This window comes from Oncorhynchus clarkii, chromosome 7, assembly GCF_045791955.1.
Source record: "Oncorhynchus clarkii lewisi isolate Uvic-CL-2024 chromosome 7, UVic_Ocla_1.0, whole genome shotgun sequence".
Classification (NCBI taxonomy): Eukaryota; Metazoa; Chordata; class Actinopteri; order Salmoniformes; family Salmonidae; genus Oncorhynchus; species Oncorhynchus clarkii.
Window position 1 is genome coordinate 10,233,672 of NC_092153.1, and position 25,416 is coordinate 10,259,087.

The 25,416-nt window shown below is 45.8% G+C and overlaps 1 protein-coding gene across 1 annotated transcript in view; it reads left to right on the forward strand.

Moving 5' to 3' along the window:
- Positions 1-24,614, forward strand: part of LOC139412859 (sentrin-specific protease 7-like) — a 29,386-nt gene extending 4,772 nt beyond the window's left edge. The window contains exons 4-22 of the mRNA XM_071159607.1: positions 589-954; positions 1,346-1,446; positions 3,880-4,052; positions 4,671-5,148; positions 9,200-9,321; positions 10,232-10,372; positions 11,589-11,622; positions 13,102-13,326; positions 14,674-14,912; positions 17,369-17,445; positions 17,962-18,078; positions 18,429-18,548; positions 18,834-18,926; positions 21,155-21,327; positions 21,908-21,951; positions 22,057-22,100; positions 22,189-22,257; positions 22,369-22,519; positions 22,705-24,614. Coding sequence (XP_071015708.1) covers positions 589-954; positions 1,346-1,446; positions 3,880-4,052; positions 4,671-5,148; positions 9,200-9,321; positions 10,232-10,372; positions 11,589-11,622; positions 13,102-13,326; positions 14,674-14,912; positions 17,369-17,445; positions 17,962-18,078; positions 18,429-18,548; positions 18,834-18,926; positions 21,155-21,327; positions 21,908-21,951; positions 22,057-22,100; positions 22,189-22,257; positions 22,369-22,519; positions 22,705-22,830 — 2,893 coding nt within the window. The 3' untranslated portion in view covers positions 22,831-24,614. The remainder of the gene's footprint in view (positions 1-588; positions 955-1,345; positions 1,447-3,879; positions 4,053-4,670; positions 5,149-9,199; positions 9,322-10,231; positions 10,373-11,588; positions 11,623-13,101; positions 13,327-14,673; positions 14,913-17,368; positions 17,446-17,961; positions 18,079-18,428; positions 18,549-18,833; positions 18,927-21,154; positions 21,328-21,907; positions 21,952-22,056; positions 22,101-22,188; positions 22,258-22,368; positions 22,520-22,704) is intronic.
- Positions 24,615-25,416: the final 802 nt, after the last annotated feature.

Here is a 25,416-nt window from a genome sequence, read left to right on the forward strand (position 1 = left end):
CTATTGTTTGTACAGATGAACGTGGTACCTTCAGGTGTTTGGTAACTGCTCCCAAGGATGAACCAGACTTGTGGAGGTCTACACTTTTTTTTAAAAAATTTCTGAGGTCTTGGCTGATTTCTTTTGATTTTCCCACGATGTCAAGCAAAGAGGCACTGAGTTTGAAGGTAGGCCTTGAAATACATCCACAGGTACACCCCCAATTGACTCAAATTATGTCAATTAGCCTATTAGAAGCTTCTAAAGCCATGACATCATTTTCTGGAATTTTCCAAGCTGTTTAAAGGCACAGTCAACTAAATGTATGTCAAGTTCTGACCCACTGGATTTATGATTCAGTGACTTATAAGTTAAACAATCTGTCTGTAAACAATTGTTGGAAAAACTACTTGTGTCATGGACAAAGTAGATGTTCTTACCGACTTGCCAAATCTAGAGGTATTTGTGGAGTGGTTGAAAAATGAGTTTTAATGAGTCCAACCTAAGTGTATGTAAACTTCTGACTTCAACTGTATATGGTATTGATGTAGTTCTTGAGATGTTAGATAGACTTTGCTGAGACTTTGATCATTGTTTGCTTGTTTGCAGCACTCCTAACAGGCTAGTTCTGAGGGATGTCTGTGAAGCGCGTCTTGGACCTGGCCAATCAGACAAATGGACCTCCAGCCAGTCAACAGGCTTCCAGAGACCAGCTCAGACCCCAGAACACCATCCAGTTGCCAGCCAGAGAGGGAATTCCCCAGAGCACAGCAAATGGAGAGAGACCCACATGCCCAGCACACTGCGGCGATCACCCGCTCGCTGTCAGCTAGCAGTCAACGGAACAACTAAGAAGCAGACGGAGTCTCTGACTCATAAGAAGCCACCTCACATCCAATCAAGCCCTGTGACATCATCAACACACAAAGCTGAACAAAGACTCCCAGCAGCCTCTCCTCCCTGCTTCAAAAATGGGTATGTCATCAGGGCGGCATGTAGCCTAGAGGTTAAGATCGTTGGACCAGTAACTGAAAGGTTGCTGTTTTGAATCCCAAAGCTGACTACGTGAAAAATCTGCCAATGTGCCCTTGAGCAAGGCACTTAACCCTAATTGCTCCTGTAAGTCGATATGGATAAATGTAAAATAAAATTACAATGTAATAGATTGATAACTGAAAAACGGATAACTTTACGTCTAGGAATTAGAACGTATTTGATTTTTTAAATGTGAATTGACGTCTGATTCTGCTTGTTCGGTTCACACTTGTTCTGGTATCTGTCAGTCTGTCAGAACTAGAAGTGACACCAACCATAGAAATCTATACTTGGAATCATTTGAACTGATTGTACCGTTGTCCTCCACTAGATGGCGCCCTAAAAGGGCATCAGACACACTGTGCCGGGACAAGAATCAAGAGACTGGGTGTGTGTCGCCACTGCTCAAGACGCGCCGCGCAGAGTTCAGTGGTCAGTGTCTTACACACACACACACACACACACACACACATACACAGAGAGTTCATTGGGGTGGAATCCTAGCTTACCGTTCAATCTTTCTCACACAGTCCAAAACAATCCCGAGACAATGTGCTCAGCTTAGGGAGGCCTGATGAAGAAAATCTACACTTGTGGATGCTATGCTATTTTTGTAAAAAATGTATTATTTGTCTAAAAACATTTGTCTTAAATCTCGGTGCTCAGTCTAGGCTGTAGATCCACAGCAGTTGGAGGCCGCTTATATCTACATTGTCTTAACCAATTAAGGGTCAAACATACTTGTGTAATCAAGGTTTTTCCTCGTTAAGTGTTTTGTTGGAGTTTCAAATAAAATGTTATTGGTCACATACACATGGTTAGCAGATGTTAATGTGAGTGTAGCGAAATGATTGTGCTTCTAGTTCCGACAGTGCAGTAATATCTAACAAGTAATCTAACAATTTCACAACAACTACCTTATACACACAAGTGTAAAGGAATTAATAAGAATATGTACATATAAATATATGGATGAGCGATGGCCGAACGGCATATGCAAGATGCAGTAGATGGCATAGAGTACAGTATATACATATGAGATGAGTAATGTAGGTTATGTAAACATTATATAAAATGGCATTGTTTAAAGTGACTAGTGATACATGTATTACATAAAGATGGCAAGATGCAGTAGATGGTATAGAGTACAGTATATACATATGAGATGAGTAATGTAGAGTATGTAAACATTATATAAAGTGGCAGTGTTTAAAGTGACTAGTGATACATTTATTACATCCAATTTTTTATTATTAAAGTGGCTAGAGATTTGAGTCAGTATGTTGGCAGCAGCCACTCAAATGTCACTCAATGTCTGATAGCCTTGAGATAGAAGCTGTTTTTCAGTCTCTCGGTCCCAGCTTTGATGCACATGTACTGACCTCGCTTTCTGGATGATAGCGGGGTGAACAGGCAGTGGCTCGGGTGGTTGTTGTCCTGGAGGGCAGGTAGTTTGCCCCCGGTGATTCATTGTGCAGACCTCACTACCCTCTGGAGAGCCTTACGGTTGTGGGCGGAGCAGTTGCCGTACCAGGCGGTGATACAGCCTGACAGGATGCTCTCGATTATGCATCTGTAAAAGTTTGAGTGTTTTTGGTGACAAGCCAAATTTCTTCAGCCTCCTGCGGTTGAAGAGGCACACTGTCTGAGTGGGTGGACCATTTCAGTTTGTCCGTGATGTGTACGCCGAGGAACTTAAAAACTTTCCACCTTCTCCACTACTGTCCTGTTGATGTGGATAGGGGGGTGCTCTCTCTGCTGTTTCCTAAAGTCCACGATCATCTCCTTTGTTTTGTTGAGTGTGAGGTTATTTTCCTGACACCACACTCCGAGGGCCCTCACCTGCTCCCTGTAGGCCGTCTCGTCGTTGTTGGTAATCAAGCCTGCCACTGGTGTGTCGTCTGCAAACTTGATGATTGAGTTGGAGGCGTGCATGGCCACGCAGTGATGGGTGAACAGGGAGTACAGGAGAGGGCTAAGAACGCACCCTTGTGTGGCCCCAGTGTTGAGGATCAGCGGAGTGGAGATGTTGTTTCCTACCCTCACCACCTGGGGGCGGCCCGTCAGAAAGTCCAGGACCCATTTGCACAGGGCCGGGTCGAGACCCAGGGTCTCAAGCTCAATGACGAGTTTGGAGGGTACTATGGTGTTAAATGCTGAGCTGTAGTCAATGAACAGCATTCTTACATAGGTATCCCTCTTGTCCAGATGGGTTAGGGCAGTGTGATTGCGATTGCGTCGTCTGTGGACCTGTTGGGGCTGTAAGCAAATTGGAGTGGGTCTAGGGTGTCAGGTAGGGTGGAGGTGATCTGATCCTTCACTAGTCTCTCAAAGCACTTCATGATGACGGAAGTGACTGCTACAGGGCGATAGTCGTTTAGCTCAGTTACCTTAGCTTTCTTGGGAACAGGAACAATGGTGGCCCTCTTGAAGCATGAGCAGTGGGGTTAACATTTAGCAGGTGTTGCTGTGTCTAACCAAACCTCCCCCTGCGTTTCCCTTTTCTTCTATATTGCGTTGGCAAGCCTGACCATTTTCCTGGTTGGATAAACAAATGCTTAACTTTATGGCCTTGTTAAAAATGCCTGCAGTAAACAATCTCTTGCCTTTAGACTGCTTTTCTTTTAACTCTTTCTCGTTCAGGAGACACAACATTTAGCTGTGTGCTTTAGCCAACTCCTGTGGCTATCGCTGTCATGTCATACATGTAGGCAAGCAGGCTACTGTCTCTTCAACAAGGGTCAAAATGGAACTGTTGTGTTTCGTTGTTTCGGTTCCCGCTGAGGCCACCCATACGAAAACGTTTCTCAAGTCACTTTGGATAAAAGTGTCTGCTAAACGGCATATATTTTATTATTCCCTCAGGAGAGAGATGCAGCCCAGTGGAGTCGGAGCAGGATTCTGCATCAGAACCATCTCCAGAAAGAGAGGTGGACAGTTCCTCAAAGACGGACGACAGGCTCTCTGTCTCCCCGGGAGACTCAACATGGAGGAGACGTGACTCTGGGATGAATGGATCTCCTCCACAAAACACAGAGGTAGGACTATAGCTGTGTCTCAAGTGGGACCCTCTTCCCTAGATAGTGCACTATAGTTAATAGGATGCCGTTTGGGACACATACAGTTGACTGGCCTCAGGATTCACATAAATATATGTCTAGTGGAAAACAATTGCTTATACTTACTAGTCTGGTACATAGTTATTGGTCGTAACCATACTTGTTCGCTAGCTAGGATGAGCGTTGGCTAGCTTTTTCAGGCAATGTTAGTGTTGGCTAACGCAGTGTTGCTAGGTCTATTCCTCACAGTGAAATGACAACAGTGAACAGCCAAGTTGCTTAACTTCCACCCTATACAGATAGTCCTGATTCAGCTGAGCTGGTAGCTCCATATCTTGCAACAGGATAACACCCCAGGGTGGCTTGGTCTATAGAATAGTATAGAGTCTATAGTATAGAGTCTTGTAAAGTGTGGCCGTTGAAAACAAACTGTAGCGAACTATATGATAACTAACTGGTTAGTGTAGGTGCATTTGCAGGCTCATACGTTTTCGTTTAGGATTTATTTTAATTTTTCTAGTTGATTGTAATAATTTCTAGGGGATTTTCTGTTAGGTTAACCCCTGTGACTAATAGTCCTACCTGGTATGCTTTCAGAAGGAGGGGAAGGGAAGTTCAGGATCACTGCAGAACCAGATCAAGAAGACTAGTGGTTCACCAGGGACGGGCCCCAGGGGAAGTGTCCTTGTCCCCGCAGGCCACCGAAGCCAGAGCCCAGATAGTGACGACCCTCCCGACCGCCCCTTGATGTCATGGGCCAGAGGTGCATCCACAGGGTCCCCGAGACACCCCCTCTCCGCTGTGGCTTCAGTGACCCAGGCCACACAGGAGAAACGGTTTTCCTTTAGCAGGCCTCCCCTACGGGCTAACCTCACAGACAGAGAGAGCAGGCCTCCCCTCCGGGCTAACCTCACAGACAGAGAGACCAGGCCTCCCCTACGGGCTAACCTCACAGACAGAGAGAGCAGGCCTCCCCTCCGGGCTAACCTCACAGACGGAGAGAGGAGGCCTCCAACCAAGTGTCTCTCCCTCCATCTCAGGCTGAGGAGGCCCAAGCCCACTTCCACAGAACCTAGTAAGTTGACCCACTGTTGAACCCTTCATAGCATATTGATCAGAACATACCACATCACGCATAGACTGGCGGTATGACGTCACATACTACTCTGTAATATGAGTGTTGTTACGCTGAAGCAACATTATAAACGAAGCAAAAGGCCCTCCTCACCCAGTGGCGTCAGTATAGAATATCATCCGACACCAATGGATGAACAGGTGAGGAAGTGGTTTCAGCTGTATGTCTTAGTGGGGTTCAGGGCCATTACATAACAGACTGGCTAGTATCACGACAACAACAGAAAGAAGGCGTATTAGACAAATTCCCAGAATGGCACTTGATCCAGACAGATAAACTCAGCTACAGTTTTGCAATCAGTTGGACTTAGTTTTTACTAATCTAAGTACCACACAACATAATGGTAATTTATTTGAATGGTAAATCTGCATTGATAAACCGGGTGAATCAAGATGTAGCCTAGGTCTATTCACAATACAGGTGAATGCATAATATTCAACAGGATTGTGTGCATTGAGCTTGTTGTAGCTGATATTATGGGGCTACAGATGATAAGCAATCCTTTCCATTTAGGACTTATTTTATTAGCAACTGTTAGAAAATATTATTTTATTGACAACTGTTAGAACATATTATTTTATTGACAACTGTTAGAACATATTATTTTATTGTACTGATCAACATTTGCAGAAGAAGAAGCAATATCTTTTATCAAAGTGTCTCTTTAAGAAAGTAATGAGGTCATTTGCAAGGCAGAATGTGGCTGTGGAATCTGACTTTGTGGCTATGCAAACCAGACTGGAGGCGAGGGAGACTAAGGGTGCGTTCGTAAATTCACTCTGGCTAGAGCAGATTAAAAACGGATGAATTTACAAATGTGCAACACCTGTTGAATATTACCGGTGTCATTAAACGTTGGCAAAAAAACACAACTAAATTGTTGCCAGAATCACAGTTAGTCACCAACGCTCTAGATAACATGAAAACAGCCTAACCAGCTCTGCTGGAGCGAGTAAAATGGTCAGAGTGAGGTGTTCTCTCATTTATCTCTGGAAGTAGCTAGCCAGCTACAGAACGCTCGGATCAACCTTTCTCCTCAGACAGAGCGTCCAGTGTACACTCTGAACGCTCCCGAGAGTGAAACACTCTGAACGCTCCCGAGAGTGAAACACTCTGAACGCTCCCGAGAGTGAAACACTCTGAATTTACGAACGACCCAGAGCACATTCTGACACACTGTAAGCAATTTACAGGGAAACTCCCTCTGTTGGCATGGTGCACCACCACCGTGGCATTAGAATGGATCCTCTGGAAGGACCTAAGTTCCACCCCTATAACCAACACTAACCTTAACTTCTATGCAACTAAGCCACGCCCATAGCCACTGATTGGATCTGTGGTGAGCTGCATCCTTAGCGAGGACCTGTTCTAGCAGAGACCTATGGGCTTCCTCTTTCTAGCGGAGTCTTGGCCCTTCAAATCCACAGTGATTAGGTAGTAACGAGTACAGGAGCCTTCATAATGATGACGACATGGGGAGCTGGGGAGCCAAGAAGCGGTTGGAAGAGAGAGGAAACTCAAGCTTGGGTTTGTAATTTTCGGTACAGGCAATATTTGCCATTAAAATATATTTTTGACAACATGGGGCTGGGGCATCACCAGGGGAATGATGAGGACACAACATCCGATGAGGATCCTCATCTGGTCTGCATTTGTTCTCTCTTCTCCTAATGGGTCCTAGTTACAGCTTTACAAGCTCTTTGTGGTCAGAGATGTGTAGCCAGAGGCGGGCCTGGGAAACCATCAGCTGTCAGCGGTGCTGAGAGATTAATGCCTGGCTCCACCGCAGAGGGGTGGCTCACTTTTTTTGAGGTGTGTGTGTGTGTGTGTTTGTCTTCACATGCACTCAAAGTGCTGACAAGGAAAATACCATAGTGATAACGAGAGAAGACTTGGTTATTCTCAGTCCCCTTTGTCCCTCCATGTTAATGTACCTTGCATGGTGGAGGAGAGAGAGGAGGCAGGCAGGGAGAGAGAGAGGAGGCAGGCAGGGAGAGAGAGAGGAGGCAGGCAGGGAGAGAGAGAGGAGGCAGGCAGGGAGAGAGAGAGGAGGCAGGCAGGGAGAGAGAGAGGCGGCAGGCAGGGAGAGAGAGAGAGAGAGAGAGGAGGCAGGCAGGGAGAGAGAGGAGGAGGAGGCAGGCAGGGAGAGAGAGAGAGAGAGAGGAGGCAGGCAGAGAGAGGCAGGCAGAGAGAGAGGAGGCAGGCAGAGAGAGAGAGAGGAGGCAGGCAGAGAGAGAGAGAGAGAGAGAGAGGAGGCAGGCAGAGAGAGAGAGAGAGAGGAGGCAGGCAGGGAGAGAGAGAGAGAGAGAGAGAGGAGGCAGGCAGGGAGAGAGAGAAGAGGCAGGCAGGCAGGCAGGCAGGCAGGCAGGCAGGCAGGCGCTGCAACACCAGGGTTATGTGGAGGAGGGGGGGGGGGGAGACAAGTAGTCACCCAGATTACTGTGGCTAGCCAAAGCTCCCTATAAAGCCCATTAGTCCTGTGTCTGTCTACTGGCACTTGACCCACACTGTCCCAATCCCCTTCCCCCCTCCACTTCCCCCTCTAACTCTGGGTCCTTCCGCTGCTACTAGGAGCTTCTAGTCCCCCTTTAAATGAACCCATTGACTTTGTGTGAGCAGCTAACAACCATCTCCAGCTAGGTCAGTGATCCTATGTCAGGACCTGTACAATGTAGGCTAATCTGTATTTATGCCAAAGGTATTGGTGAACAACAGGATGTAGGCTAATATTGCGTACTTCATCATAATCAATGTGATATATTAAAAGGGGAGGTGCATTTAAAAACGTGATTATTCTTAAAAAAAGATTATGCTATTTTCACACTGTCTTAATATCACTGAAATTATGATAATTATGATAATGCCCTTTTTGTGTAAGAGATGTTAGAAAACAATGCCTTGAATTTCAGCTTGTTCTGATGGGATGGAACTTTTGGCCCACAGCATGACATCACAATGTGATCTGATTATAATAGACCAATGACTGTTCATCTGGGTAAGGGGATGGACTCTAGACCATCCTATCAGCCAATCAGGGCTTTCTATGTAAATATCTCCACATTTGCTTTTTAACTCCCACACGATCAGACTGAGTGTTTGAAGGGTGAAAGGAGGCTCAGGGAAATGCACTCAGTTCCTGATGTTTGGTATACTCAGTGTAAATTATTAAAAAATATATATGTTGGAGTTAATTTCATTAAATAAACAGACAGTGATTTATAAGACATACAGTGATTTAAAAATACAATTACCAAGACTGCTTGGGGGCTTTAAAAATCGCTCATCCTCCCTACAGTGTATTAGCTAATCATTCATCAAAGTAGTCATTTTGAATACAAATAGATACCACTCCAATCCTCTTAAGTCCTTCACTGACTGTTAGTGTGCCAGCAACTGACACACTCATTAACACACTGACTTGAAAGTGACAGTCTCAGTCGGTGGTAGAGCATGGAAAGGAGCTCCTGCTCTCAACTCCAGGCACAGTCAGTGTGCCAGCAGCTCCTTTGTGAAGCCACCCCATTGACACACTAACTAACGGTGTCAGTGTCACTTCAAGGTGCCAGTCCCAGTAGGTGGCACCATAGATATACAACAGTTATGGGTGGTACAGCAGGACAAGTTGCTCCAGTTCTGGCTAGCTCAGCGCTGAGCGTCACACTCCAGATGACTCCCTGGCAAGCCTATTACCCTGGGCCCACCAACCCCAGCCTTGGCATGGACCGGCCTCAGTGTGTGTAGGCACCTTACTATATACAGTACAATCCCCTCACCTACAGACTGGTGTGTCTCTCTCTCCTCTCTCTTCCCTCATTTTGAAAGGAAGGCTAGTATTTTCTGGGTGTAACTATCTTCCGCTTATCATTTAAGCCCAATGTTTTTACACCCAGCTGCTCCAACAGACCACTGGCCTGTAATATTATCAGTTCCCCTTGTTTGTTTAACGACAGTGTATAATCACCATACTAAGTCGAGTGTCTCTGTGTGTCAGTTGTGCTTTCCAGTGAGGATGAGGAGGACATAGATGATGAAGAAGAGTGCCCCAGGCTGAAGACCCCACAACAGAGCCCCAGGCAAGGCCAACCCACCCCAGAGGAACATGTACCCAAACAGGTAGGAGGGATGGGGGGGGGGGGCATGTGTCTCTAATGATCATGGTACGTCATCACATGGCATAGGCCTATTCACTTTAAGTGAGTAGAATTCTAATGATATGGTTCTAATTCCATGGTTGCCTGGACAAATAACATATTGTCTGGTTTTGAATAATATTAGAGCATTTGACAGTCAGAGAGCATCAAATCAAGCAAACAAATCAAGATGGACATGTTTATATGCAGTACTCAGAGAGGACAGTGCTCAGAGAAGCCAGCTATGTCAGACTTGGATTGAGAGGTCAGACTTGGAGAAGACAACATTGTAGCCTGTATCACGACTGAGGTGAGGTTTGCCAGCTCTTGTCAGCTAACTGCCTGTCTGTAACACATGTAGAGGTTTAGCTAGCTAGCAGACAGTGGGGATTGGGAATGTGTAAGTAATAAAAGAAACCAGTCTGGTGCTGTGAGATAATTAGTAGTAGAAAGGCTCCCCATTGGATGTTTTAGAAGAAGCTGGTAACTCTGGTTAAGATCCAACATGTTTGTTATTGTGTTTCGGACGCTGTAGAGGAATAGATGTAACCCCTGTTGTTGAGCATCTCGAATAGAGCTTCCCATCTCTGTTCTAGGATTTCTGTGTTGCTCAGTGCAGTGTCTCTTCTTTTACTGTAGCTGGAGGGACCTAGCTGAAGGGCCTCCACCTTAAACTCCATCCACTGTAACTTGTTGCACCTAAAAGACAAGACATCACCAATTGAAAACATTCTAGGAAATCTTGGTCGATTTAAAGCATTTGTTTCCAAGAGGGCCTTTGTTTCATGCCTGGGAAGAAATCAATTTAAGCAGTTGAGGTGGATATGAGGTGTTTTCTGCAATGCTGTGAATTATTTCAATGTGTGCCGGTGCCTCTGTGTTGTGATTGACAGGCTGGAGAGAAGATCACGGGGTCACAGAGCATATCGGAGCACCAACCTGGCAGCACACAGCCACTGCCTCCTATCATGGAACTGTCCTTCTCTACACTGCACGCTGGGGTGGTCCGAGCGCAGGCCAATGGAAACCTGGTGGTAAGACACTTTGGCTAGTGGTGTGTGTGTGTAGGTCACTCTATCTTTGTGTACACATAGGCGCGTGCTTGTGCTCCACATTCAAAATTAGCTGAGCATAATACCTGTGCGTTCCAAATTTGTGTCTCAGTTGAAGCCTTTATGAATGTAAGACAGAAACAACCAGGTTCTTTCCCCACTGTCCTGATTTCACATCAATATTTGCCCAGCTTCTTTCTTTCTTCCCATGCTCTCTTCCAGATAGCATTCCCCTTAATGTGATTGGCCCATCACTAGTTTTTGTTCCTGGTTTATATTTTAATAAAGGACATGTGTTGTCCAACGTCTTAATGGGCCAGTCCTCACAAAATAGGGCTTACATATTACACTGATGGGACGGATGGAGAGAGCTGTAATAAAATAGAAGATCAAATATGTGTCGCTACTTTGAACACTTGGAACACAACCTTCACTGGCAGTCTCAAAAACCCACATGCCAGTCTCTTACTGGGACAATAACATGATAAGCAACTCAAGACCATAACTCACCAGGTGTTCTCCAAACTCCCATCAAGTCTATTCAAGGGCCATAAAATCCTTGAACAAGCAATTAAGAAATAGCGTGGTGCTAATGACAGAGTCCCGCGGTGAATTAAACCGTGGTAGTGAGTCCGGAGCAGTTGCCTTGTGGTCAATAGATTACTGTGTCAAACTGTTGTTGTTTTCCACTGTGAGGTCAGCAAAACAACAGGGAAGTCCCCATTGCCTAATTTATTGATTTAGCTGCTTTTGTCATGTCTGGAAACGTTCCTTCTGTGGTTGAACGAGGTCTTTTTTATTGACAACCATTTTAAACAGAAAAGTATTATTCTGTTATGATTGGTATTGTTTCCATAGCAACCATGCTAAACATGTCCAATGTGACTACCTATTCAATCCTTTCAGATCTACACAAGTGCATCTGGTCTGGGCTAGGGGAATACGGGTCTAGGGGAATAAGGTTCTAAAGGTTGGTCAAGACTGAGCATCAGGGTCAGGGGTCAGTCTACCCTCCTTAGTATATAAACCCAACAGGATGCTTTATAATATCCCTCCACCTGTCTTCAATCTCTTCTCCTCCTTTACCTCTTCTCTAATCAGCTATTTTATTCATCCTCCCTCTTATTACATACCGTAATGACAACATGTCAGTATTTTCCTCCTGCTAATATATTTCATCTCCCTCGTCTTTTTGTAGGTAACAGATGATGGCATCACTCTACCGCTGAAAGGTAATCACTGACAGCTTGACATTGCAGCTGTGTGTATGTGTGGTGGAGTATGACCTAGTCTAATGATCAGATGGGGAAAGATGATAAAAAGCTCTCAAAAAGCCTCAGAGGGTGAAGTCACTGTGTGTTTTAGTCTTTACTGCAACACATGCAGGGTCCTTCCCCTCCCCAGGGGGATCAGATGGGCTCCATAGCCTCCCTGAGCCACCCTCTTCCTGCTGCCGTCATAGACTGCGGCCTCATGAGACTTAGGTCAAGGTATTCAGATGAGGAGGGCAGCGGGCAGATGAGTGGCAGTCTGTTTGTGCCATCGTGCCAACTCCTTGGCCCTCATTGTCATGCTAAACATGTTTGGCTTGACAATAAGCAAATGAGTTGGCAAGAGCACTATCAGATCTGGAACCAGGCTAGTGAAGTCAGACTGGCAAACACACTTGTGTAGTGCTGAAATCCATTGTCCAGGAAGGAAAGGTAGGTGGCCAGTACGATGCAAAACAACTGTAGTTAACGATTTACAGGTATTATATACATGTAGAAGGATCAGATCAGCCTATTCTATATTTAAGCAATAAGGCCCGAGGGGGTGTGGTATATGGCCAAAACAACTGTATACCCCGGCTAAGTGCTGTTCTTAAACACGACACAACGCGGAGTGCCTGTATACAGCCCTTAGCCGTGGTATATTGGCCATATACCACAAACCCCTGAGGTGCCTTATTGCTATTATATACTGGTTCCAATGTAATTAGAGCTGTAAAAATAAATGTTTTGTTATACCCGTGGTATATGGTGAAATATGCCACGACTGTCAGCCAATCAGCATTCAGGTCTCGACCCACCCAGTTTGTAATATTAATTATGTGTAATGATTTAATTCCAGCCTGACTTTCTCTTAGATAACCCATCTTTAATCCTTTATATAAATCTCATTACGGTTACTCTTGTTATTGTCCCATGGCTTACCCTGTTGTTTACTGTAGGTGAGCATGTAACGACCCTGGTCAACTGTCTGTGACCCTGTGAGGGTCACACACACGTGCCCCCATACACACACTTGCACCTGAACACACACACACCTCTACACACGTACATGTTTTTCTCTGGACTGGGTTAGGGTTAAGAAGCTCAGCTTAGGGTTCTATTTACGTTTGGCGACGGTAGGCCATACTGGTCTGCACACTTTTTCACCCCACTTGACTCTGGGTGCATCTGTGGATCTTACTAGTGTCCTAAGACGCTTATGTTGAGCAGGAGGTGGTCAGTTAGTGAGAGCATGGTGCTAGTAACTCCAGGGTCTTGGATTCTTAACCCCCGATAGTCAGTGTATTAGACAGTCTTTCTGCCTTCTCCAAAATACTGTAGAAGACCTTTAAATAAATGATAGAAATAATCCAACAAAAAAGACTTCCCTGTCATCAGATATCCAGTATGATCAAAACAGAATTATTACACCCCCCCCCCCCCCCTTTTCTCCAACAGATTCCAGGGTGTCATCCGAGGAGGAGGGGGGGGTGTCAGTGAGCCTGGTGGCATCCCAGCTCAGAGGGTACGCGGTGTGGGACGGGGGTCTAGCCCAAGACGGGAGTCTCTTCCAGGGTTGTCCCGGCCGAGCGGCCCCCTCCCTGCTCTTCCTCTGGGTGTCTGAGGCCCAGGCCAACCTGGTACAGACAGAGCTCTCAGCCCTCCACCCCGTTACACTGCCTGGTAAGACTACTCTATCAACTGGGAGAATTAAGACAGAGAAATTAATTACAATGTTAGTTGAGACTCGAGAGTCCATGTTATCTTTAAAAGAGCAGCCTTGAAAAAGAGATGTCAATCTCAATGTGACTTCCCTGGTTAAATGGAGGATAAATACATCTATAGTAATATGAATAGTGGGTCAACATATTTTCACCAGATGCAGAGAATTTGATGCATGAGGCGGGATAAATTGGGACTGGTGTTCTGTCCGATCCAGAGGTGGATTAATTGGGACTGGTGTTCCATCCGATCCAGAGGCGGGATAAATTGGGACTGGTGTTCCGTCCGATCCAGAGGTGGATTAATTGGGACTGGTGTTCCGTCCGATCCAGAGGTGGATTAATTGGGACTGGTGTTCCGTCCGATCCAGAGGTGGATTAATTGGGACTGGTGTTCCGTCCGATCCAGAGGTGGATTAATTGGGACTGGTGTTCCGTCCGATCCAGAGGTGGATAAATTGGGACTGGTGTTCCGTCCGATCCAGAGGTGGATTAATTGGGACTGGTGTTCCGTCCGATCCAGAGGTGGATTAATTGGGACTGGTGTTCCGTCCGATCCAGAGGTGGATAAATTGGGACTGGTGTTCCGTCCGATCCAGAGGTGGATAAATTGGGACTGGTGTTCCGTCCGATCCAGAGGTGGATAAATTGGGACTGGTGTTCCGTCCGATCCAGAGGTGGATAAATTGGGACTGGTGTTCCGTCCGATCCAGAGGTGGATAAATTGGGACTGGTGTTCCGTCCGATCCAGAGGTGGATAAATTGGGACTGGTGTTCCGTCCGATCCAGAGGTGGATAAATTGGGACTGGTGTTCCGTCCGATCCAGAGGTGGATAAATTGGGACTGGTGTTCCGTCTGATCCAGAGGTGGATAAATTGGGACTGGTGTTCCGTCCGATCCAGAGGTGGATAAATTGGGACTGGTGTTCCGTCCGATCCAGAGGTGGATAAATTGGGACTGGTGTTCCGTCTGATCCAGAGATGGATAAATTGGGACTGGTGTTCCATCCGATCCAGAGGTGGATTAATTGAGTTAAAGGTTCAATCAAGCTGCGACGGTCAACAGGAAAACAAACTTCTCAAGATTCTGCCTCCAAAACCTAAAGAAAGACAAGGAAGTGTAGAAGTGGTACGTTGTCCTTAATGTGGGCCAGTTACTGAGTATTACAACGCAGCACACCGCCATGACTCAACCACACTTTCTAGAGGAAAAAGTCATCACCTGCCAACGTGTGGAACAGTGTGTGTCTCTGTGTGTGCATCTGTCCGTGTGTTAATGTGTGTGTTCTTTCCTATTGTGGATATATAGGTCAGGCCTGTCCATTCCTCCTCCTGGTCCTAAGAGAACAGCTGGGTGATCTGCAGGCTGCTCTGCTAGCCTCCATGCTGGATGTAGAGGCCTTCCGTCAGGGCCGCTCCTACGACCTGAAGAGCCCCCTTTCCTGGGCAGACGGCCTGGCACTGATACACAGCTGTCCCCAGGACGCCCACCTCCTCACCCTGCTGGGGCAGAGCCTGCTGGCAGACCCCGGCCTGGGGACAGCAAAGGTCAGTATAGTCACTCAGGAGCTCAGAACTGTGTCTGTCTGTGTGTCTATATGCTTGACAGTGTGTATATACCTCTGTGCTCTTTCGTCCCCTGTCCCCCCCCAACTCTCCATCCCTCTGCCTTAAGATGCAGGCTCAGCCTCAGAGGTATAAATTGATAAACCTGTTATAATAATGTCTGTGTTATTCAATCCACTGTGAGGTCTGGGTGCTCAATATAACAGCAGGTTCTATGAAGGCCAGTTAGCAGCGCCAGCTAGAAGAAGTGGCCCTGTCAGCACGCACACACACACACACGCACGCACGCACACACACACACACACACCTTGTGAGTGGCCCCTGACTCAGTTTTGATGAAGTGGCAGTGTCCAGTGAGGGGAGAGATGGGGAAATTGGAGGGATTGGGAGATTGAGGGATGGAGCTGTAGAGATTGGGAGACTGAGGGGTGGAGATGGCTTGTTGGAGTTAGGTGGGGTTGGGATCACACCCAAACAGCAGCAGAAGTGAGCTTGGTCTCTACTCCCTCACAGGTCCTAGAAGGATGGAGGAATTACACAGGCAGTAAGAAGGGATCTGGGTGGGCGAAGGTGTGTGTGTGGTGGGGATGATGAGTACGGCATGGGTGGTGTGTGTGTGTCCAGGGAGGGCCCAGGAACGTCAGAGTTTTTGGGGCCAGCTGGCATAGACCAAAGTAGGCCACCTCTTTGGGGTCTTTATGAGCTCTTTCCCTTGAACTCATCTGTGGAAGCAGCAACATGCACGCATTTTGCCACCAACTATCAATTCTCTGTCCGTGTATGCAGGTACAAGATCTGAGTTAAAAGTACGAATAAATGAATAGGGCCTGATTTTTTTTTTTTTATTACAAAATCAAAAAACATTTTTATAAAAATGGTCCAATGACTAAATCTAACATCCCGATTCTCGAACTGCAACACACAGACATGTACAGAGTTTGTGTCAACGGACATGGAGATGATTCGACGCAGCTACCCCGTGTCTGCCCCTCCTATTTGTTGTGATGCTGAGTTTGCCGACTGTCAGCTGTAGGTAAACACTTGGACAAATCCCTTTTCAACTCCGTGTGTCGTGGAAAGGTAAACACGAATTGTTTCAAGCTAACGTTAGCTGAACATAAGATGGACATTCAGTGGGCTCTAAAGTGCCAGCAGTTCACACACATTTACTAGTGAAATAAATTAAATGCAAATACGAAAAATAACTGGTCGCATTTGTGCGATTGTGATATACATTTAATACTGCGTCCCATTAGTTGTATTTTCCACGTAACATTGCGAGGATCACGCAACCTGATAGAATGTAAATGTAATTATGATCCACGTCACAAAAAACATTACAAAAGTATAATAAAAAATCAATATTAACGTCTTGTCATTAAATGGAGTCGGGAGTTTAGAAGACTGCGCGATGAAGAATGAATGAGTGTCCGGTATTAGCTATAGAGGCAATGCTTCTAAAATGCCTTTGCACTAGATTTGAGATGTTATACATTTCGAAAATCTGAAATGATGAATGCGCTGCAAATAAATAGAATAGGCAAGCGGCCTCTTCTAGAGAACAGCGTTCAGATTCTCTTGGCGGTAGCCTACTTAAGCTTTGTGTAGCCCGTTTGCGGTCTGTGTCGATGCGATCATTTGTTTTTGTTTTTATGTTTTCAAAATGATTTTGTTTTTAGTGTTGATTAGGAACCGTGTCTAAAAAGCCACTACTTGTGAGCTGGCCCTAGTGATTGGCCCAGTTTGAGAGGTGACAAGCGTTCCTATACTATAGCGACTAAACTTGGGCGCATGTGCTAAGAAAAACGTTATAGATACAAATGTTTTATCGTTGATAGGACATTTATACATTTTGTACCTAAACAAATAACTTGCTATTACTTTTACGTTTAATAAAATTAAAACACTCCAAGAATAAAGGCCCTTTGTGTGTTCTTTCTAATTAGATGACTTTTACCATATGTGTAAATGTAATGCTGTGAAGAAAGAAAGTATTCCAACCTTTTATAGACTTGATTTGGTACAATTCTATAATTGCGATCAGACTCACACACAGCGTGCATGGGGGTGAAAGAAAACCCAAATTCTGCGAGTTGAATCTCCAATTTGCCGTGCACGATTGGTACTCTAACAAGTTGGACAGGGTTGGCAGGTCTGCAGCATGTCTGGCCAACACACACACAGTGAGTGGCGTCATCCTCTTCCTCTCTGCTGTTCATCATCAGAGCAGACCTTGACTTTATCATCTCGATCCCCCTCATTCTCATCACTCACCAAAACGTTGAATTTGATCACCTGTTCCCCTTGTCCAAAATACATTGGAGGACAATCCCCCATGCAGTCAGATGAATCTGTAGAGTCTGAGGTGTTTGACTGGGGTGATGACTTCTGGCGGGTGATTCTGTAATGTTTTTCTGTTCTGTTCTTGTTCCGATCAGGGGAGCCCCAGTCGGACCAGAGGGAACCACAGAAGCAGAGAGCCTTACTCCAGACTCAAGGGCCTGCTGCCCACCAGGTGAGGGCAGTATATCTTGCTGCCCACCAGGTGAGGGCAGTATATCTTGCTGCCCACCAGACGAGGGCAGTATATCTTGCTGCCCACCAGACGAGGGCAGTATATCTTGCTGCCCACCAGGTGAGGGCAGTATATCTTGCTGCTCACCAGGTGAGGGCAGTATATCTTGCTGCCCACCAGACGAGGGCAGTATATCTTGCTGCCCACCAGACGAGGGCAGTATATCTTGCTGCCCACCAGGTGAGGGCAGTATATCTTGCTGCCCACCAGGTGAGGGCAGTATATCTTGCTGCCCACCAGGTGAGGGCAGTATATCTTGCTGCCCACCAGACGAGGGCAGTATATCTTGCTGCTCACCAGGTGAGGGCAGTATATCTTGCTGCCCACCAGGTGAGGGCAGTATATCTTGCTGCTCACCAGTTTATTGTTATGGATGATTTTCAATGTAGAATATACTACCTGTTAGTATTAGTTGTTGTTGTTTACACATTAACTATTGGATCTCTTCATCATCAGGTTGATCCAGTACCCACCACTCCCTTCCAAAGGAGGAATCACCGTGACAACAGAGGACCTAGACTGTCTGGACAGCGGCCAGTTCCTCAATGATGTCATCATCGACTTCTACCTTAAGTGAGTTCTAGTGATCTGCCTGTGGACCAATGTTTTTCTCCTGTCATGTGAACATCTTAGCCACCTGGCAGACGTGTAACCTGTGATCATACAACGGGTGGATCTAATCCTGAATGCTGATTGGTTCAAACCACAACTAAGTACAATGAAGCAGGACTAAGGGGACTTTTCTGACCAGCAGCCCTTTGACAGGCTGACCAGCCAAAACCTAAAACTGACCATTATCATAACCAAACCCTAACATTAGCTTCATTTAACATATATGGAAATCAGCCATGTCCCCTTAGTTTAGCTCAGCCACACAGCATGTGACAGTCCAGCAAATCCTCAGCATCTTCCTGTCCCCTCAGGTATCTTCTCCTGGAGCGGGCCCCGGGGCCCCTGGCAGAGAGATGTCATGTCTTCAGCAGCTTCTTCTACAAGCAGCTGACCCGCCGGGACACGTCCCTGGAGGAGGAGGCTGCCATCCCGTAAGGAGATCAGCACTCAGCGTCTTTTAACGGCTTAGTGGGCGGCTCAGCCGCGCGTCACATGGCGCCCCGCGGGGGGCTCATGTTTGGCTTTAGGCTCCTGGCGGCGTGCTCTACGTAGGCTGGTGGCTTAGTCACATGCTAACAATGTTAATGATGGTATTGACAGAAGTTAAGGAGCATTTTCCTCTTGTTAAGAGTATTGTTAAGAGATATTCTTCCTGGATTGTGATGGAAGGAGTAGTATGCATTGCTGTGAAGTGTGTCCCCTCTCCTTCCTCTCAGGGCCAGGGACAGGAGACACCAGAGGGTGAGGACGTGGACCCGCCATGTTGACATCTTCAACAAGGACTACCTGTTTGTGCCGGTCAATCACAAGTGAGTGAGAATCATAGACACGCATGCACTCACACACACTCTCTCTCTCACACACACACACACACACACACACACACACACACACACACACACACACACACACACACACACACACACAGAGAGGGTAGAGCCAAGACTTGGACTAAGAACGACAGAATACTTCTATTCTACAGAATACTCTACCCTACACTATACTACACTGCCTTACCCTGCACTACACTGCCTTACCCTGCCCTACACTGCACTGCCCTACACTGCTTTACCCTACACTATACTACACTGCCTTACCCTGCACTACCCTGCCCTACACTGCACTGCCCTACACTGCTTTACCCTACACTATACTACACTGTCTTACCCTGCACTACACTGCCTTACCCTGCCCTACACTGCACTGCCCTACACTGCTTTACCCTACACTATACTACACTGCCCTATACTATGCTACTTTACACTACTCAACACTATGCTGTACACTACATTACTCTACACTACTCTACACTGCTCTACTGTACACTACTCTATACTACACTATACTACTCTGCTGTACACTACATGTCACGACATGACACCACACTCCATTGATTGGGGAAGACAGTGCTCTTTTCTTCATCCTTCCCTGTAGCTGTCATGGCTCTTACAAGGAGACATGAAAACAGGGACATTAAACTGGAGCGGAGGCAGTGTCCAGGCAGGGCAGGGCTCCAGCATAGTGGAGATGAATGGATGTGGCCTGAGCTGTAGTCTCTGTCTGTCTGTCTGTGGGTGTGTACTAGTCTCAAGGCTGCGCTGGTGTTGAAACAGCCTCTGTCACGCCTGACAGAGACGGGGCCGGATGTGCGTACCTTCATTCATATGGCTGTGGGATGATGACGGTCTGGATGGAGTGCTGCACTGCCCTGTTCCCTCGACTCCCCACTTCACTTTAGGACCACAGTAGAAGGGTTTTAGTCTACATACTGTACCTTTGTCAACACGGTCTTCTGTTCCCGGCACAATGATTTAGAACCCTGGCTCAGTCCGTGGAGCGTGACTCTTGCAATGCCAAGTGCTGTAGGTTCAATTCCACCCATAGGGACAATGTCTGCAGGCATGACACTAAGTCACTTTGGATATCAGTGTCTGCTAAATGGCATATATTATTATATACAACTGCAGACCTATTTTACATATCTTAATGGGTTTTCAATAAAAAAGCATCAGTGACAACGTGACTGACGTGTAGCTGGAAAATGGGCTACGCTCCAGATACAGATTTATATTCTGACACGGTATGTTCCAGTATGTTCCTATACAAGAGAATATAGGAGAATCACAGCCAGGCTAGGACAGGGGCCACAGCCAGGCTAGGACAGGGGCGGCAGGGTAGCCTAGTGGTTAGAGCGTTGGACTACTTATTTTCAAACCCCCGAGCTGACAAGGTACAAATCAAATCCTAGGCCGTCATTGAAAATAAGAATTTGTTCTTAACTGACTTGCCTAGATAAAGGTAAAACATAAAAAAAGGGGCCACAGCCAGGCTAGGACAGGGGCCACAGCCAGGCTAGGACAGGGGCCACAGCCAGGCTAGGACAGGGGCCACAGCCAGGCTAGGACAGGGGACACAGACGGGCTAGGACAGGGGACACAGCCAGGCTAGGACAGGGGCCACAGCCAGGCTAGGACAGGGGCCACAGCCAGGCTAGGACAGGGGCCACAGCCAGGCTAGGACAGGGGCCACAGCCAGGCTAGGACAGGGGCCACAGCCAGGCTAGGACAGGGGCCACAGCCAGGCTAGGACAGGGGACACAGCCAGGCTAGGACAGGGGACACAACAGTTCCCTATATATACTGTCTTGTGAATGCCATTTACTCCACTAGACTGACTGGTTTCTCTCGTTACACATTGAAACAACACATGCTGCCCGTTGCTCTGTATTTCCATGATCAAATCTATATGTGTAGATGAGAATGTAGATGCGGTAACACAGATCTCTGTATCCCCATGCTTTCTCCCACAGATAGGATACCATGAACTGTAATGTCCCAGATTGTCTTAGACACACAGTACTGCTGTATACAAAATAGACACTGTACGGGCTACTGTACATAATGCTTCCCACTGTACAGTCCCTCTACAGGACAACAGCAACACCCTTATCATACACATTGAACACTTCTCATATAGCCACATACATGATACATTGCACATGTCTGATTGTGTCTGATTCTCTTTTCTGATTCCCCAGAGCCCACTGGTACCTTGTGGTGATCTGTTTCCCTGGCCTGGAGCAGGCCCAGCATGAAGAGTGGTCTGGCCTAGCTGGAGTGGAGGCTAGCGGGGGGAAGAGGAAATGCCAGCCCCAGGCTTCAACTGGGCCTTCTCCAGAAGCCAGCAACCCCAAACTGCAGAACGGAGCAGGTGCGTTGGACAGCGCCGATGCATTGTGTGTTTGTGATATTTACCTTGGCAGAATCTCACTTCTCTCACCAGGGTCCTGTAATAGTGTTTCTAATCAACCCAGGTTGTGTTCACACGCTTTGTTTAACTTTAATGATCAAATTAACGTTGGGTTAGATCGTTTTTATTTTTCCTTAATATTGTTGGAAGGTAGCTAGGGGGCTTTTTAGGCTGCGATGTCAGTCCCTAACTACCCTTTAAAACCCTATGTTAGGGCTTATGTTGAAAACAACTGAAGACCTCTGAAAATGAGGTCTCTCTAAAAAAAACTGACGGTTAGGGGGTGTTCTACTTATACCTGGATGTGATGTGTGTTATGTGTGCATGTTCATGCGTGTGTGTAATTGAATCCCAACTGCAGATGGAATTATTTGGTTGGCCTGGTGGCTGTAGTTCAGGTCTAGCGTGTCCTCCATACCCAGCCAAGAAACACTGAGAAACAGAGCATGCACATTTGGCCATAACACCACAGAACAAAATCAAAGGAACTAAACATTTGCTGCTGATTTAAAAAGGGTGTGTGTGCGTGTACGTACTTCAGGGGGAGCCAGTGGGAAACCTACATTGAAGCCCCACAACCCACCAGTAAATATCACCCTCTTTTTTGTAAATCAATAAAAAATGTCTAAAAATATCAGATGTTTTGAGCATGTGTGCAACATTCTAAATGACATTATCCCAATTTTGAAGGCGTGTACCCAAGATGGTTGTCAGAGGGAGACCATCATTAAGAAGTGAGTGCATTAACTGTGAATGAATTGGCTGTACTTCCTCCATCTATAACAGTGTGTGTAATATCACGGGGTTGTCTTCTCTCTGTAGACCCTGCATTCTCATCATGGACTCCCTGAAGATCTCTTACCATGAGAGCATCTATAAGCTCTTGCGGGAGTGAGTACTCTCTGTGTGTGTGTCTGTCGCGCTTGCATTGTTTTGTGTGTGTGTGTGATTCATATATGTGTGTGTACACTAGTTTCAATCTCTCCCGTCTGTCCTCTCCAGTTACCTACATGTAGAGTGGGAGGTGCGTAGAGGAACACGCAGAGACTTCACTGTAGACAGTATGAAGGCTTCCCACTGTACAGTCCCTCTACAGAACAACAGCAGCGACTGTGGCCTCTACCTCCTGCAGTACGTGGAGAGCTTTCTGCAGGTACGGGCCTCCCCCTGTAACCTCCCACGCTTAACAACAAGCTGACATCAACCGTCCATTTCATGGGCACTTTTCTGTCTCCACTACACTGTCTAAAACACTTGATCTGAAATGATAACTGCCTGTCCCATGTATGACATCACACCTTATTCTGAACCTCTGGTTGGCTCACTGACTTTCTCCAGAACCCAGTGGTGCACTTTGACCTCCCCCTGCGTTTGGAGCGCTGGTTTCCACGGCAACAGGTGTGGAGGAAGAGGGAGGAGATCCGGAGCCTGGTGATGGAGCTGCACGGTCGCCAAGGTACCTGATCAGCAATGCACTACTACTACAATACCCCTAAACTGTGAAGGACTTTTACTTTTTAAATGTACAATACATGTCATATTTATACTATTTTTTTAATAAAATGTCACAGGATGTTTGTTTCTCACTTGTATGTAATGTGCATGTACAAAATAATAGGATCGTACAATGGAATAAAATTGTTCATGTAATGTTTAGTTTTTATGTTATGTTATAGAAGAGAGCATTTGGAATGGACATTATTACACAAGGATATGAGTGAGCGCTCAAATCTAGTTTGCTGAGCAAAAGTGTAACTCATGTACCCAGAACAGGTTTCTTTTTCAAATGTCCTTATGACTCACACATAAAACCACTATAAATATTAAAGTCAATATTACTCAGTTATTCCTGTTCAGTGTGTCAGGCTGCTGTTTCTGACCATCAGTCATAAAGGACTCAATATGCACATGATTGTTTGCAGCTGCTAAACAATAGTGTTATCACTACAGACAAGTCAACACGTTGGCAGTGTTTTAGTTTTGGCTCCTCATGTTGTAGCTGCTTAGTTTGTAAGGAAAACCCCGTGTTCCAGTGGGGAACACTGAGTAAGCTTACACAATGACCACTTGTAATATGATGATTAGAACAGCACCTCTCCCCTGTTCTGTTTACAGGCAGAACTCAATTCCCCTTTGTGTTTGTGCTGTATGAAAGTCTAGGGACCTGACTCACTCTGTCATAAGAAACAGAAATAACATTCTCCCCACACAGTAAGGGTTTCCATTTGAGTTTCTGTTTGTTTTCACGGTGTAAACATTGATTTGTTAATGGCATGTTTATAATGATGTATTTACAATGATGTATTTATAATGTGGTATATTCCTGGATTAAAGATGCCCCCAAAGTCTCCCTAGCAACGGCTGGACAGAACTCTCTTCTGTCACCATCACAATATTGTAGAGCGAGAATCCCAGATATGACCTTTTAAGTTATTGTGTGTTTTTCACACGGGTACAGTTGATAGGTTTTTCAGTTTGGGTCCTTAACACTAAGTCTGATAGGATATGTGCTTAACCATATGTACTTAATTGGGTTAAGTAGGTCGTTTTTGGATAATTGGAGTCTTTGGTGTAGCCTCTCACAGCATGTGGGCCCCAGACAGAGCCCTCTTAGATAGGACAGAGCCCTCCTCCACCCCTACTGCTGCTGGAAGGGTAACGGTCACCCCCCCACACCTCCCAAATGAGTTGGGCTACCCTTTTCCTATTCGCCCCATCCAAATCTCTACCCCATTGATTTAGCCACTGTCAGAAAATGGCCCCACTACTACAGTATAAAAACTAGTGTTTATCAATTCTTCCATGTTGTTATTCTAATACTATATAATTATGTTGGCTTTAATTCTGTCTTATTTCAGTTAAAGCCGTATAGTCAAATGCAGTAGCCGGTTTGAAGGTCTAAGTTGTGCTGTTAAGGTAAGGCCATAGGTCGACTGGTTCACTATGGATGGGCTTTACGGGGTTCAAGGGTTCCATAGAATGAACCAAGGACATCCATACTGCTTAACTCATCTTACACCTTCCAGCCTACAACTACTAATGCATTGGTTTAGGGCCTGGAGATCAGGACTGAGATCAAGGTCCTTCCAATAGACCGGTCCAGATAGTCAACAGGTAGTCTGGAGACGTGTTTTATAGAGAACCATGTTAAAGCAGTTTGAATTTTTGTTTTAATTTACAGATAGTTTAACTTTAAATGGGCTAACATCAAATCTACTTTGTAATGACAATAAAGAAACTCCATTAAGTGACTGAGTGAAAGTCTTCCTTATGAGCGATAATTGTTAACTGCCATGTTTAGATGAAAACACAATGACGTGTTGGACAAAAGAACCATGTTTATTTATTTATTTCACCTTTATTTAACCAGGTAGGCAAGTTGAGAACAAGTTCTCATTTACAATTGCGACCTGGCCAAGATAAAGCAAAGCAGTTCGACATATACAACAACACAGAGTTCCACATGGAGTAAAACAAACATACAGTCAATAATACAGTAGAAAAAAAGTCTATATACAATGTGAGCAAGTGAGGTGAGATAAGGGAGGTAAAGGCAAAAAAATGACATGGTGGCGAAGTAAATACAATATAGCAAGTAAAACACTGGAATGGTTGATTTGCAGTGGAAGAATGTGCAAAGTAGAAATACAAATAATGGAGTGCAAAGGAGCAAAACAAATAAATAAATAGGGAAGAGGTAGTTGTTTGGGCTAAATTATAGATGGGCTATGTACAGGTGCAGTAATCTGTGAGCTGCTCTGACAGCTGGTGCTTAAAGCTAGTGAGGGAGATAAGTTTCCAGTTTCAGAGATTTTTGTAGTTCGCTCAGTCATTGGCAGCAGAGAACTGGAAGGAGAGGCGGCCAAAGGAAGAATTGGTTTTGGGGGTGACCAGAGAGATATACAGTGGGGCAAAAAAGTATTTAGTCAGCTACCAATTGTGCAAGTTCTCCCACTTAAAAAGATGAGAGAGGCCTGTAATTTTCATCATAGGTGCACTTCAACTATGACCGACAAAATGAGGGAAAAAAATTCAGAAAATCACATTGTA